At 48.5% G+C, this 14,783-nt stretch overlaps 1 protein-coding gene across 1 annotated transcript; it reads right to left on the bottom strand.

Annotated features, from left to right (window-relative positions):
* Positions 1–7,567: 7,567 nt before the first annotated feature.
* On the bottom strand, positions 7,568–14,770 carry LOC138682376 (uncharacterized). The gene is made up of 2 exons (XM_069772882.1): positions 14,309–14,770; positions 7,568–10,399 (listed from the first exon to the last, which is right to left on the bottom strand). Exon 2 carries the CDS (start codon positions 10,395–10,397, stop codon positions 9,405–9,407), a length of 993 nt encoding a protein of 330 aa, XP_069628983.1. The 5' UTR covers positions 10,398–10,399; positions 14,309–14,770; the 3' UTR covers positions 7,568–9,404.
* Between the last annotated feature and the right edge of the window lie 13 nt (positions 14,771–14,783).

The following is a 14,783-nucleotide window of genomic DNA, read 5'->3' as shown; positions in this document are numbered from 1 at the left end:
CAATTACATTCAGTAAAAAGTCTGCGTGCATCGCCCAGTGAGAGAAGAGCAAGTCAAACATGCTTATCCTTCAAACGGCAGTTTGATTTTCAGCTTCTTACTTCATGAATTTATGTATTTTTATTCCCTTTGCTGTGTTTTAAGACAGCATGCAAAGCAGCTGAAGGTTTATACTACCTTAGCTGCTCTCCAAGAGGCTGTACCTCTGTATAAGTGTGGGCTATTCCTGCGAATGCTTGCACGTGTTAAACTAGGAATACTTCTGCTGTAAATTTAAGTAACAGACTACAGGAAGGGCTGGGATTACTTTAGGTAACAATTTCTCCCTTAGGTGGGATCCTTCATCCAGGGACCAGTGAGGGAGGAGGGAGACGAACAAAAGGTAGAAATTTGGGTCTCGGCCCAAGACGGCGAACAGGAAATTTTCCATTAACTCCATTGGGCTTTCACTGGGAGAGCAGGTGTGCAGAAGCACAAAAAACGAAGTTACCACGTGTGCATGGAGAACAGACTGTCTTCCCTGAGATCTGTCCTAACTCACTGAACCATCACAGGCGGAGCAGGGCGAGCGCCTGACCTGCAGCACCAAACACGGGAATTCACATTCCACTGAACTGGGTTTACATTTTTTGCTGGGTACAGTCCTGAGGTTTTGGTATGGCTGTACAATTTAATTAAGCTTTCACATTTGATGGTGTGAAAACTGCAGTTTCATCTAGTTACATCATCTTCAGTAGACAGCCAGCGGTTTTGTTACATTTGTCTGTATTACTCATGTCCTGTAGGAACTATTGAAATGAATAGAGAACAAACCCACCCAGCGCTGCAGCACCTGCTCCTCTTTCACCACTGCGATTCCTTGCTGCCTATGAAAAATCTGTTTCTGTATAATTATTTTTTATTATAGGTTTGCCTGATCTTACAAATCCTCCCTCTTGCCCTAAGTAAGAATTATTCCCGTTCTACACAAAGCCAAAATAACTCCAAAAGCCAGCAGCTTGCCGAAAGTCCTGGGTGTCAGGACTGCGGATCGGATCACGCCTGCGGTCGGTCCGTCTGTCCGTCCGTCCCCAGCTCAGACTCCTCGGTTGTTTCTGCTCCCTCGTGTCCTGCAGGTGAGCATCACCTCCCGGGAGCCGAAGCGTGTGGAGGGAGCGTACCGAGGGTGCCATTGCTCTACAGTCAGGTAGATTCAATGGTACAGGAGGAGTACAGAGCCGTGGCCGTGTCCTGCCTGGAGTACCTCTCCACAGCACGTTGAGCAATGTGCCTTTGGTCTGTCGGGTGGGTTGGTTCCTTCTTCTGTCCCCAGTAAAAGAAATGCATGCAGTGCAGTGCTTTGTTTTCATAGTGATTTTAAAAATAGTCTACTGCTGACATGGAGCACTTTGTATGAGGTTCTGAAAGCAGTGGCTCCTTAAATATGTCTGCAAAGGCCTTTATCCATAAAGGTAGGCAAGTCTGTGTCGTCTATTGAAGTAGCTTGGGAGCTAATGTGGATCGGGATGCGAGTGCTTGTACCAGAAGCAGTAAAATCTTATAGTCCAACTGGTTTATGATCCAAGCAAGAAACGCTTCTCTAGGAAAAAAAAAAAAAAAAAATACATGGGACAAACTGCCATGTAAATGTAGCCCTCAATACTATTAATGAGAAAGGAAAGAATTCTAATAAATCCTTATTACAGAGTTCTGTCAGATAGCTGGGTCCTCGCTGCCCCACTGTGTCTCAGAGTCTGACAAAGTTGTGACAGATCGTATTAAGTGTTGCTATTCCTGGAAAAGCAGGCAGTAAGGAAAACAGAAAACACAATACAATTTTGCAAAACATTTTGAACTTCATTTTGAAAGGAAATTGCTAGATGCTAAACAGCATTTGATACAACAGAATTTGCTGGGGAGGGTTTGTTTCCTTGGCAATTTTGGCAGCAGTTGTTTTCATCCTTATTTTCAAATACCAAAATTTCAAAGGTAGTGGGCATCCCAAATTTCTGCCAAGCCTAATGGGATGATATTTAAATGTTGACATGTTTTTTTTTCTATCCTGTATTGTTTGCAATGGACTGTAGGAAGAAGGTTTTGTCTTTGGGCACAGAATCCAAAGATTTCTCCTGCCTGTCTGAGATTACCAGGTAATTTTCTGTTGCCAGCATTAGCCTTAGCGAGACATTTCTCTTAGAATCCTTTTGTTGAAGACAGTGAAATTTAATGAAGTGAACTGATGAGCTTGGAGCGGCTTGTACTACCCTTGCTGTCACACGCAGTGTGCCGTGCCTTCTGGCCAATTGTGCCAGGAGCGTTTTTACGGTGTCAGAAAAATGTGCAAAGACTATAGATTTTTTGTCAGCACCTTTCTAATGAAAAAGAACATTTTGGAAAAGATTATACTGGGTGCCTCAGCCAGCAGCTACTACCTCCATGGTAGCTACCTCCATGGAGCAGCTAGTGCGTATCTGCCCACCTGAAGAGTGAAGTCTGTGTTTTCACTGAGGATTTTGCTTCTTTGCTTACTCGCAGCAAGAGCCGATTTCTTCTCCTCTCTTTGGTGGTAGAAACCATTGTTCCCATTAGCCCCCTGACACTTCCCTACGATACCACTAGTGTTGGCTGTTGGATTCAGCTGCTACTCCTGCATGTTTTTCTGGTTGACGTTATCATACAGTTAAATAATTCGGTTAATTATTCTTAGAAAAGGGTTTCAGGGTGGAGACCCAACAGGCTCATCTGCAGCCAGTTTATTGTGCACCTTATTCTCTTCTTGAGAAATTATTTGATCTGAAGCTTAGAGGCAGCAGAGAGGGTAAAACTCCCATTCCCTATCTTTAAAATTGCAAGAGGAGGATTTCGCCACACGCCGTAGCATGGACCAGTCATCACTGGCTCTCGAGGACTTGCTAGAGCAGGTGATGCTTTATTATTCTAAAGAAAGAGAAGACACTTTGCAATAGATCCTGCTATATGCTTGTTGCTATAACAAGATTGGGAAGAGGAGGTAGGGAGGAATCTGTTTTAAATCCAGCTGGTACCAGCTCAGCCCTTCAGGGAAGCACAGTGCTTAATTTCTCTTGTATTCTTTGACCCAGTTAGCATTGCACAAATGTTCCTGATCACAGGACTGTCTAATCCTCTCTTGAATCCTGCTAAATTTTATCTTCCTGACATCCTGCAGCAATTAATTCCTGGAGCTGACCCTGCACAGCAAGAAGGCCTGGAGCTTTCTCTCTGAATCGTCTACTTCTCATTTTCTGTCTGTGTACCCTTGTTTATGGATTCAAAACCGGGCATGATCAAGCCTGTGCTTATATTTGCTTGCCCTAAAGACCAGGAATATTTTTGACTAACAGCACTGGCTCTGCTGTGAGCAAGGACCATGCACAGGTTCCTTTGCTCTTTGTGCAAATCAACCTTAATCTGAAGCACCCAGCTAATCTCGCTAATGAGGTTTGAATGGCTCATAGGCTCAGCGAGTCGGAGATGGCCACTCTCCGTGCATTTGTACAGCACCCAGCCGAACAGCACCCGATGGGTAGCTGGCATTACTAACCCATGAAAGCCATCTGTGAGCAACATCACAACTTTTTTCTGTGCAGTTTGATGCTTCTATTGCGTGAGCTGAGGGGGAACTTGAAGAGCACCTCGAGCAAAGTTGGTATTTCTCGTGTAATTGCTCTGGAGCCTGGACACTTGAGACGTGGCATCTCCCTTTTCTGAAGCTGATCGACGAGCCAGGTTAGCTCCACTCAATGCTCCATCAAGTGAGTTAGAAAGATATAAAACTTGCAGCCCAACACCTCTGGTATAAACCAGAAGCCATTTTCTTTCCTACATACTTGTGACTAAGGGTTAAATAACAAAACATTCAGCTAAACTCAGCTGACTTGTAGATGTCATACTCCACCAGCAGATGAGATGTGGCAGTCTTCCTGCTGGCTAGTTCTGTTTTCAGCTTGCGTGACGACCCTGCTTTGCAGAACAGAGACTTGCTGATCGCAGAGAGGAAAAGCGGCTGCAAGTTGTGTGAAGTGCAGGCAGCTAAAATGTTGTGGTTAACACACAGGTTTTGCTAAGCTCACGGCAGGCTGATGTGCTTTCAGCTAGATTAATTTAAAATAAAGACAAGAAATGGTTGGCAAAATGCTAATACATGCAAATAAATAAACTAATAATTTGATTTCCCTCATCAGCTGCTATTAGAAATCTGTGCTTTAAATGCAGCAGATAGTTATTCCCATTACAAGTCCATTCCAAAGCACTTACAGGCTCCCTTTGATTCTAAATGGTATTTGGTCAAACATTATGTAGCAAGTAGATGGTATTCCAAAAATGCCCAGTTTTTCTACAGCTCCTCGCAACAGTCCTCGGAAGCGTTGCCTCCAGGAGCATTAATTCCAGGAAGGCTGCGATTGCCAGGAACATTACATCTGTATTTACACAACGTGTATTTTGCATCGTGCCAGGCAAGTTACATTATACTTGCGAATCCCAGAGCATGGGAAAAGGCCAGGACCCCAAGATGTGGTGCTTCACGGGTCACCACTGGTGTCAGCTGTGCCCCACATAAGTGGTGCCAGCCCCAAAAACCACCTGTGGGCTCTGGTGGGCAAGGCAGAGTGCTGTGCGTGAATGATCTGACTCTTCAAACACGAGCAGAAAAGCTTTCAGCCATCCTTTCGGATCTCTCCTCTGCCCACGGTTACAGCTGCAAATGCAAAACACTTTGCCATTAATCATGTTGCTGATGGGACGTACGAGCATTTCATTCAAAGCTAAGGGATTCCTGCTTAGTCACTAAATGCAGTTTAACTTCCTTGTACGCCATTTATCATTACTCTCCACTTAGGAAGGCTCAAAGTTAATTAAAATATGCGCTCAGTGAGCAGTTAGGCCCAATTGCAGGCACTCGGGGCACAGGGAAACCTGATGTACTATCCACAAAGGCCCTGCTTTCAGCAGAAGGACCCTGTGTTCTGCCTCGGGCTCAGGTCTGACCCCCTAAAATTAGGCCCTGTGTTTTCTCTTGGAGCTTTAAGATTTGGATTTTTTTCTTCAAACAAAAATAGCTGCTTTTATCCTAACTTCAGAGTTAAAGGCCTTTTTAGAAACTGGTTTTGCTAACCTCACTCACACACCTCCTGCATCTCCCTGTTTGTTGTGCAGCCCTTAAATCTGCTCCAGCTTGTCTCCGGGCATTACGATCCCTCCCTGAGAGAGACCCGTTTGTGACCTATTCCTGTCTGTAACACGTTGCACTGGCTCGTATTTTAATTTCTGATCAACATCTGCCTTCCTGGCTGTCCGTGTTGGCACAGAAAGGCCTCTCCTGCAGTGGATGAGGGTCCCCGTGTGCTGTGGCTGCTGTCGGAGTTTCTGAGCTGCTTCTGCATTGCACAAACCTAATCACCAGATCCCATTAGCGAGGCTCGCAGAGCCCTTGCTTCCTTACCTTTGGTTTGATCTGATCGGTATCTTTGTCATTTGAAAGACAAGCATTTGAGGAAAGAGTGGGACAGTTTTGGTTCTACCTCGCTGTTTCTGGTTTGCAAATTCTGGTCGTGATTTTCTGTGTCCAAATGCATTTACTGTTTGCAGTAGTAAAAGGCTGCATGATCACGCAAGCAAAATTGCACGTTAGCCCGTGGATTGCTTGTGAACTGGTTGCGAAGGCTGAGACTGAAAGCTGCCGGTGGGATTTGGATACCAATTCCCCATTCAAATTAATCCAAATCCCTTTGGCAGTTCTGATGATCTCAATAAATGAGATTTTTCTGCCAGCGACTTCAAATGCAGAGTCCGCCATGAGATGGGCCGTGGAAGCAGCACGGCTTTTATCTCACTCCGTGACCTAGATTCCTAGATGAGGTTTTCTTTCTCGTCTGGGAGCACTTCTGAACAGGCTGCGACTTCTGCAGGTTTATCCTGACTGTTCTGTATAGAGAAAAAGAGGGAGAGCGTTTCCCAACGGCCCCAGGTGTACGTCCATGGGGCAGTACGGTTGCGAAAGGCCAGAACAGGCAGAAAAGTGCTGTATACCCATGTCAGCCCGTGCAAATGCATCCCATTTCTTTTCCCCTGGCAGGACTGCAGCACCCTCGGCAGCTCTCGGTCACCTTCGGGATTGCCCTTGGTGCCGGGGAGCTGCAGGGCTCTCACCGCAGCCGCTGCTGGCAGCAGTGGGGTGAAGGGGCTGCCCCCCACCCCGGCTCCTTGCTGAACGCGTCCGTGGGAGGTGGATGATGTTGTACGGCTGCAAAACTGCCTTATCCAGGGAAGCGTTGCAGTATTTAATTGCCCAGTGGTTTCACGGGGGCCGATGTGTTCGTTTCCAAGAGGCGATGGTGAAGAAGGTGAGGGCTGTGCTTTTCAAAACAGGATCTATCTGAACCTGAAGGGTGGCTGAAGCTAATAACCCTCCCTATCTGCTGTCTCTGTCCTATGTAAGCCACGTTTCCTTTTCTCACCCCTGTCACAGCCTTTACTGCACAGCTGGAATCCCCTCAGCCCGGGGCTCCTGCCCCCCGGCCCCCCGGCATTCCCATCCTGCGGAGCTGCCGGCTCGCAGGGACCATCGGCCCCGTGTTTCCCTCCTCTCGCCCTGCTGCCTTGTCACTCCTGTGACCCCGATTTGCCCGTGCCTCTGTTTGTCCCCATCTTTGCTGCATCCCAGCAGCTTCGGCTCCTCTCGCAGTTGCTCAAATGGTAGCTCAGTTTTCACTAAAGAAAAAAGTATGCTCCGGAAAAAGCCGATTCGCTCCAAAGCTTCATTCCTCCAAGCCTTGCTGCACCTAACACCAAATACCTAGTGCTCCACGGGCACGTAGCAACCTGCTGCTGAGCAAACCTGGAACTGCCGCCGTGATTACAAATACCCCCCAGCACTGAGCCCAGCCCTGCTGTTCGCCCCAGCTCCGCAGACCACGGCACTGCTCCCCGTCCTCGGTAAGAGGAGCTGGGGGCTTTTCCCAAGGTGTCCTGAGTTGCAGCTCCAACCTGCTCCTGCACCTCTTTGCTCTGGGTATTGCAATATTTGCAGAGCCAGGAGCAGCAGAAAGGGCTGAGCTGTGAGCCCCATGGCTGGGCTGTCCTCTAGACGCGGCACATCGCTGCTCCAGTCCCTGCTCGCAGGTTTTAGATCTCTGGGGAGCTCGTGCTGGAAAAGTTGATGGGTTTCAGGGTTTTAGAGACTCGCGGGATCATGTGGCAGCTGCGAAGGATTCACGGTGTTGGGCATCAGCTGCCGAAGGGGTGAGGTGTGAAGGCCCTTTTGTGCCTCTGCCATGAGGATGAATATTTTAGCTACAGCGCTTGTCCCGGGGAAACCTGCTGATGCACAGCTTGGCTGGTTGTAAGGGAAGCAATTGCCTGGGTCCTGGGCACGGAGGGCCTGACCCTGACAAGGCAGAAGAGCTCTGCAAGGCATTGAATGTGTGGGGAGAGAGCCTGGGAGTTGGCTCTGTTGGTGACCTGGTGGGGTGAAAAGGTGTTTGGGTGGAGAATCACAAGCCCATGTGCTGTGGACCAGCCCTGCACTGAAAATAATCACCCGCGGTTCTGCAGTAATGGAAACAGCAGCTTGGTGTAACGATTTTATTTGTTTCCTCTGTCAAAAGCAGTGATACATGCAGTTGGCACAAGACTTGCTAGGCACTAGTGTCATAAGTATTCACATGGAGAGAAATTAAAATGTCAGCAGGGCAATAAGGACAAGCATCATTAAATCCCAGCATTAACCTGAGAAGGAAGGGAAAGATGTAGAGGAGGCAGAGTGGGCCGGCACCTCCCTGATTCAACTCTCTCCATCAGCTCTAATAAATGCTGGAGCCACCTTCACTTTTGTTCTTGCTGTGTGGTTAGTTCAAAAACAAAGATGAAAAGCATCAGCTCCATAGTGCTAATGAGTTTCAACAGGAGAAAAAATATTTGAGGTAAGAGATGTGAGAATGAGAAGCTCAAATATGCTCACCTTTTGATCCTCAAGCGTATTTACACTCATGTTGGTACCGAGCAGAAGTTGCCTTCTGATTTAATCTGCTCAAGGATGGTTTAGAAATCGTTTGTGAGCGTTTTTATAATTGCAGCTTTCCAATGGTATTTCCCATCTTAGCTGCTGTTGAACAAGCAGCCTGGTCCCTGCGCTCGCCTCTGTGCCAAAAGATTTATTCCTGGTAGTAGTAATAATAATTAGGCTAGTATTGCTTTGCAGTTTTCTCACCTACTTCTCTTGGCTGGCTTTGGAGAGTGCGGTACCAAACGCAGGTACGTGAGGTTGCTCTGACTGCAGGAGAAAGCGCCGATGAGAGACGGTTTCTCTGGACGGAGAAGTCTCTGCAGAGCCGCGAGGGATGAGCTGGCCATCCACTTACCACACCACGCCGGGATCTCACAGCAGCGCGGGAATCCTCTTCTTCTGGCAGACATCCCATGTAGCACTAACATCCGCTGGACTGTTTTACATACGTTATGTGCTAGATGGTCGTACCACGCGCTTACGCGGTGTTTTTTCATGTTTCGGTCTCACAGCACCAGGCGAAGCACAGTCAGCATCGTTAGCATGGTCAGGTAGGTGAGAATACAGAAGCACAGATGTGAAGGGAAACCCAGAAATTATTATTTTACATTCAGGTCCTGTGACAGTGCAGAGACCAGCATGACATCTGGGTTTTTTCCAGCTGGCGTCGCAGGTTGTTACAGCTCCATGATGGCAAAGCCCACCCAGGGCTCCTAGCGCTCCTCCTGCCAAGGGTAAATCAAGGAGTAAAGGTAACAGGGTTGTGCTGGGGAAAGAAACAGGAAAATCCCCACCCAGAGGAGTTGTAATATTCTCCATGTTGCCCTCTAGCAAATCCTCATAAAAGACTTCTTGCGATTTTTAAAAAACATTTTTTTATGGTACTGCACTAACAGATGACCTATCCAGTGGTATTCTGGTGTTGGCGCAGGGATCTATAATGGGTCTCCTCATAAATGTATATGTCAGAGAGAGCACGTTTAGTACTGTCCAAGCATCGGTCAGAATGTTCCTTGCAGAATAACCGTACCTAGGTGTGAGCAACGTCTGGCTCTTTGGCATTTGCTGGAAAACACCAGTAGTTTGATGTTCCCGCAGAACAGATGGGGTTTGTACTCTCTCCAGCTTTTCTTCGTGCTCAGGGCAGTTCTAGGCAATAGGCGGGGGGAGATGCTTTATGAACTGTTGCCTTTCCGAAATGAGAACTAATTGCTGTTTCCTTAGTGGATGAGACTCTGAATTGTCCCTTTGCCCACTGATGAGGGATATGATGGGTCACAAAAGTCTGCCTGACTTGCATGCACATTTAAGCCATGTTTTCTGTGTAAGGACTCCAGGGAGAGCATCTAGAGCACAGGGTGGTTGTATCTTGTGAATAACATTATTCTGAGCAGCTACTTCTTCACACTTCAGCAATAGCTGGGAGCAAACAAGCTTTTACCTTTGCTTCTTTCCAGATGCATCTGTGCTCTGAAATCCAGTTATGGATCATGGCATTTTTAGGTACCTGGAAACACTCGGAGTATCTCTGCTTGGTGGGCACATCACCTGTTACATTTTTGTCACAGTGAGAAGTTTCTCTCCCTTCTTTTTCATCAGTGCCTGCTCTATTGAACAAACAACTCTGCCTTCTTTCAGAGCAGCGCAAGGCTGGGTTTCCTACCAGCTTCCCTCTGGCTGAGGATGGCAATAGCTCTTCCCCATTAATGAACACGGGGCCATTTTCTTTCTGACTGTGGTTACTCCCTAAAACTGTTCCCTCATCTCTTCTGAGATACTTCAGCTCTGAGCAGACCGCTTCTTTCTGCACTGGTCTTGGGGAGGGGAGCCTTGGAAAACTGAATACTCGTGGAAAATTAGGTTTCCCTCTGGCTTTTTCTTTCACAGTTGGGGGATGAAATTCACCGTTTAGGGCAGAAGAATTGCACCATGAGTAACCAGTGCTGGAGCTTTTACCGTATGAAGAAGCCTTGGAGGAGCAGAGCTTTCCTGCACGCGTGTAAATCTGTGCCAGGGGGTCCTCTCTGGACCAGAAGTCGGTTTCTGCAGGCATGACTTTTCCCAGTGGCACCACATTTGAGATGAGATTGGTCAATTTATATTTTGATGTTTCCTGCTGTGTCCCTCCAAGGGATGGAGACCATGACACGTCTTCAAGGGTCTTCAGGGTCTTTCTGTCCTGAACCTTACAGCTGCTTTCAGGAAGGCCCGGGAAGGTGGGTCTGGCGAGGTGGCAGATGGATTGAATGTAATCGTCGCTGGAGTATGAGTCTGGGCTGGCTGCAGTGCTTCCAGTGCACTTCAGGTTGCTGGTTGAATCTTCCATCACTTCCTCGTGGGTTTCGCATATGGTTGGGAGAGGCTTTGAAAGACTCAATCTTATCCGGGGTGCCATGGCTGCAAAGAACAGACCAGACATGATCAGCCTGTGAAAGCCAGCTGCGGTAAAGAAATTCTGGGCTTGTTTCTGTAAAGTCCACGCTACCTGAGCCACCCGATGTTTTCTTGTGGCAAACAGTGGTGCTTACAGAAACTGCATTATAAAAGTTTGCTGGCAGTACTTTTATATCCATGGCTTCATAAAGACCCCATATATAGAAAAGAAGCCAAGTGAAGCTCAAGGGCAGCCTTGGCTGCGGTGACCACGAAATGGTGGAGTTCAAGATCCTTAGGGCAGCGAGAAGGGCACACAGCAAGCTCGCTACCCTGGACTTCAGGGGAGCAGACTTTGGCCTCTTCGGGGACCTGCTTGGTAGAGTACCATGGGATAAAGCCCTGGAGGGAAGAGGGGCCCAAGAAAGCTGGTTAACGTTCAGGGATCACCTCCTCCAAGCTCAGGAGTGATGTATCCCAACAAAGAGGAAATCAGGCAAAAACGCCAAGAGGCCTGCATGGATGAACAAGGAGCTCCTGGACAAACTCAGACACAAAAAGGAAGCCTACAGAGGGTGGAAGCAAGGACACGTAGCCTGGGAGGAAAACAGAGAAATTGTCTGAGCAGTGAGGGATCAGGTTAGGAAAGCTAAAGCCCTGATAGAATTAAATCTGGCCAGGGACATCAAGGGCAACAGGAAAAGCTTCTATAGGTACATCAGTGGTAAAAGGAAGACTATGGAAAATGTGGGTCCTCTCCAGAAGGAAACAGGAGACCTGATTACCCAGGACATGGAGAAGGCTGAGGTACTCCATGACTTTTTTGCCTCAGTCTTCACTGGCAGTCCAGGGACTGGGAGAATGAAGAACTGCCCACTGTAGGAGAAGATCGGGTTTGAGACCATCTAAGGAATCTGAAAGTGCACAAGTCCATGGGACCTGATGAGATGCACCCGTGGATCCTGAGGGAACTCGTGGACAAAGTGGCTAAGCCACTATCCATCATATTTGAAAAGTCGTGACAGTCTGGGGAAGTTCCCACTGACTGGAAAAGGGGAAACATAACCCCCATTTTTAAAAAGGAAAAAAAGGAAGACCCAGGGAACTACCTGCCAGTCAGTCTCACCTCTGTGCCTGGCAAGATCACGGAGCAGATCCTCCTGGGGACTACGCTAAGGCACATGGAAAATAAGGAGGTGATTGGTGACAGCCAGCATGGTTTCACTAAGGGCAAATTGTGCCTGGCAATTTTGGTGGCCTTCTACAATGGGGTTACAGCACTGGTGGATAAAGGAAGAGCAACTGATGTCATCTGCCTAGACTTGTACAAAGCATTTGACACTGTCCTGCATGACATCCTTGTCTCTAAATTGGAGAGACATGGATTTGATGGATGGACCACTCGGTGGATAAGGAATTGGCTGGATGGTCGTACTCAAAGAGTTGCGGTAAATGGCTCAATGTCCAAGTGGAGACAAGTGACGAGTGGCATTCCTCAGGGGTCGGTATTGGGACCAGCACTGTTTAACATCTTTGTCAGTGACATGGACAGTGGGATCGAGCGCGCCCTTATCAAGTTTGCCGATGACACCAAGCTGTGTGGTGCGGTCGACAGGCTGGAGGGAAGGGATGCCATCCAGAGGGACCTGGACAGGCTGGAGAGGTGAGCCCATGTGAACCTCATGAAGTTCAACAAGGCCAAGTGCAAGGTCCTGCACATGGGTTGAGGCAATCCCAGGCACAAATACAGGCTGGGTGATGAGTGGATTGAGAGCAGCCCTGAGGAGAAAGACTTGGGGGTGTTGGTTGATGAAAAGCTCAATGTGACCCACCAATGTGCGTTTGCAGACCAGAAAGCCAACCGTATCCTGGGCTGCATCAAAAGAACTGTGACCAGCAGGTCAAGGGAGGCGATTCTCCGCTCAGGAAGATGATCAGAGGGCTGGAGCACCTCTCCTATGAAGTGAGGCTGAGAGAGTTGAGGTTGTTCACCCTGGAGGAGAGAAGGCTCTGGGCAGACCTTATGGCAGCCTTCCAGTACCTAAAGGGGACCTACAGGAAAGATGGGGAGGGACTTTGTAGTGATGGGACAAGGGGTAGTGGCTTTAAACTGAAAGAGGGTCGATTTAGATTAGATGTAAGGAAGAAGTTCTTCACTGTGAGGGTGGTGAGGCACTGGGACAGGTTGCCCAGAGAGGCTGTGGATGCCCCATCCCTGGCAGTGTTCAAGGCCAGGTGGGATGGGGCTTTCAGCAACCTGGTCTGGTGGAAGGTGTCCCCGCCCATGGCAGGGGGTTGGAACTGGATGAGCTTTAAGGTCTCTTCCAACCCAAATCATTCTGTGATTCTATGATTAAGTGCAGTAGAAAATAAAAGGTTCATTAAAGAGATCAGCAATCATGCTCCCTTCTGAAGCAATGCAAGGGGTCAGCAGCTGAAGCAGGTGGGACAGATGCACGAGCTCGTCTCACTGTCCGGGTTGTAGCAGCAAGGCACAAATTACTACTCTCCTTGTTTAATACTCTGCTGGTGTGTTCACTGTAACAGGGCTCTGACTTCACAGTGTGTCCAAACAGGCAAGAGTTGATCTCAACAGGAGAGGAGCTGACCTGCCCCTGTGGGGAGCATCACGTAAATGAAGTGACATTACAGCTGATCTCGTCTAGAAGCACTAGGTGATAATGTACAAACACGTTCATTTTCGCCTCTGCCAGTGGTTCATAAATGTAATTATGGAGTGGTAGAGCCTTCCCTGAATGCTTACATAGAGTCAAAGGGATTTAATTCATGTCCCTTATATTCAAGTAGTTATCTTCAACTCTTTTTAGGATGGATTTCCATCAAACTGCTCCCACTAGTCAGGTAAACCTTTTTTACAAATAATTTGTGTTGCAGTGTTTGCTAACTGTACAGATTTTTATTTTTTTTTCTCAAAATACTCTCCCCTGTGCTTTGCTTAACTCCCCTTCTGGCAGAAATGACCACATAGCCTGGATCCTCAACACCCCCCCTTTTTTTTAACTATCTCCCCAGCATGGAATTTGTATGTGAATAATCTAATGACACAATATAGCTTTCTTGTGTGATTGAACACAAAAGTGCTTTGCTAGCTATTTTAATGCCTTGCTTGTCATTGCTGGAAATAAATCTGGCTTTGTTGAACCTCCCTGCGAAGCTGCGGATCACATATGGAGTGCAAGTGAGCAGCTCACCCCGAGCCCAGGGTGGAGCTCACGGGGTGCCCATCCCTCCCTGGGCTGCTACTGGCTTTTACTGGTTTTCATCTCAGGTGCTACTGGTAAAGTCAGCCAAGCCGGGATTTGCTGAACTGAGAGCAGGAGATGCTTGTTTTAAACCTTATGGCCTTTTTATTTCTCTTTCTTTATTCCGTCTGCTCCTTTCTTCTCATTTCTTTAAGCATTAAGAAGGCGGCTTGCTCCTCCACCTTTCCTCCCACCCCCTTGGCCAAGCTTGGCTTTTTCGGGATCTGGGCCTGCTCCAGCCCTGGTGTCAAGGAGAGCAGCCAGATACATCAGTTAATGGGCACCGGCACGCCGCGTTAACTTACGATAGCGCCAATCATTAACTAATTCCTGTTAACGCGCCCTTCCTCCGGAAGGAAATTAAATTACCTATTTACAGTCAAACTCTTCTGATAAGATGGATCGGTTCCAGCCCGGATGCCATTCCCTTTACCCCCGGGCACCGCGCCGGCACGGCCCCCCTCCGCGCCGAGGTCACCTTCCCACCCACCATCACCACCCAGCAGCCCCCGGAGAGCAAAAAAAAAAAACAACCCCCCAGCCCTGCGCCTTCCCCTCCCAGCCGCGCCTGGAGCATCATCCTCGGCTGCGGCCATCCTGGCTCCTTCCCAGCAACACCCAGGACACAGCCCCTGTCCGGATCCCACCTTTTGGGACATCCTCCCCTTACCTGCGCTGCTGCCTGGTGCGGAGGGACGGGCGGCTTTCAGCTCCCCTGGCTGCCCGCGTCTCTCTCCCTCCCTGTTTTCGGCACGGAATATGTGCTGTCTAAAACTAAACCGTGCATCAGGCTTCCCTGCCTCCAGTCAGCTGATTCGGCTGCCTGTTTTGTTGCTGTTGCTAAATATAGCCTCGCTGGCTGCCTGCCCTGCCGGAGAGCCCGCATCTGACAGATGCCGTGTAGCATCGGGACAGCAAACGGGCATCAGGGAGGCGAGAGCATCCCAGCCCCAATGGGGGATGGTCCATGACAAATCCCTGCCGCTCGACTCCCTTATTGTATTTTCTCCACCTGAAACGTGAGTGCGGTGCTGTGGTTTTGCTGCAGGAGAGGCTGCCTGTGCTCCAAACTGGGGGGGGGGGGGGGGGGCTGAAAAGAGGAGCCGTAGTACCGTCGTATTTTGTTGCTGAATGGAGGGTCCTTA

The sequence above is a fragment of the Haliaeetus albicilla genome, chromosome 27 (genome assembly GCF_947461875.1).
Source record: "Haliaeetus albicilla chromosome 27, bHalAlb1.1, whole genome shotgun sequence".
NCBI classification, from domain to species: domain Eukaryota; kingdom Metazoa; phylum Chordata; class Aves; order Accipitriformes; family Accipitridae; genus Haliaeetus; species Haliaeetus albicilla.
The sequence above is the reverse complement of the archived record's forward strand: the minus strand, read 5'-3'. Positions and strand labels throughout refer to the sequence as shown.

Excerpts from the sequence above, each read along its gene's own strand:
- LOC138682376 (XM_069772882.1), bottom strand. The coding sequence starts at position 10,397 with ATGGCACCCCGGATAAGATTGAGTCTTTCAAAGCCTCTCCCAACCATA.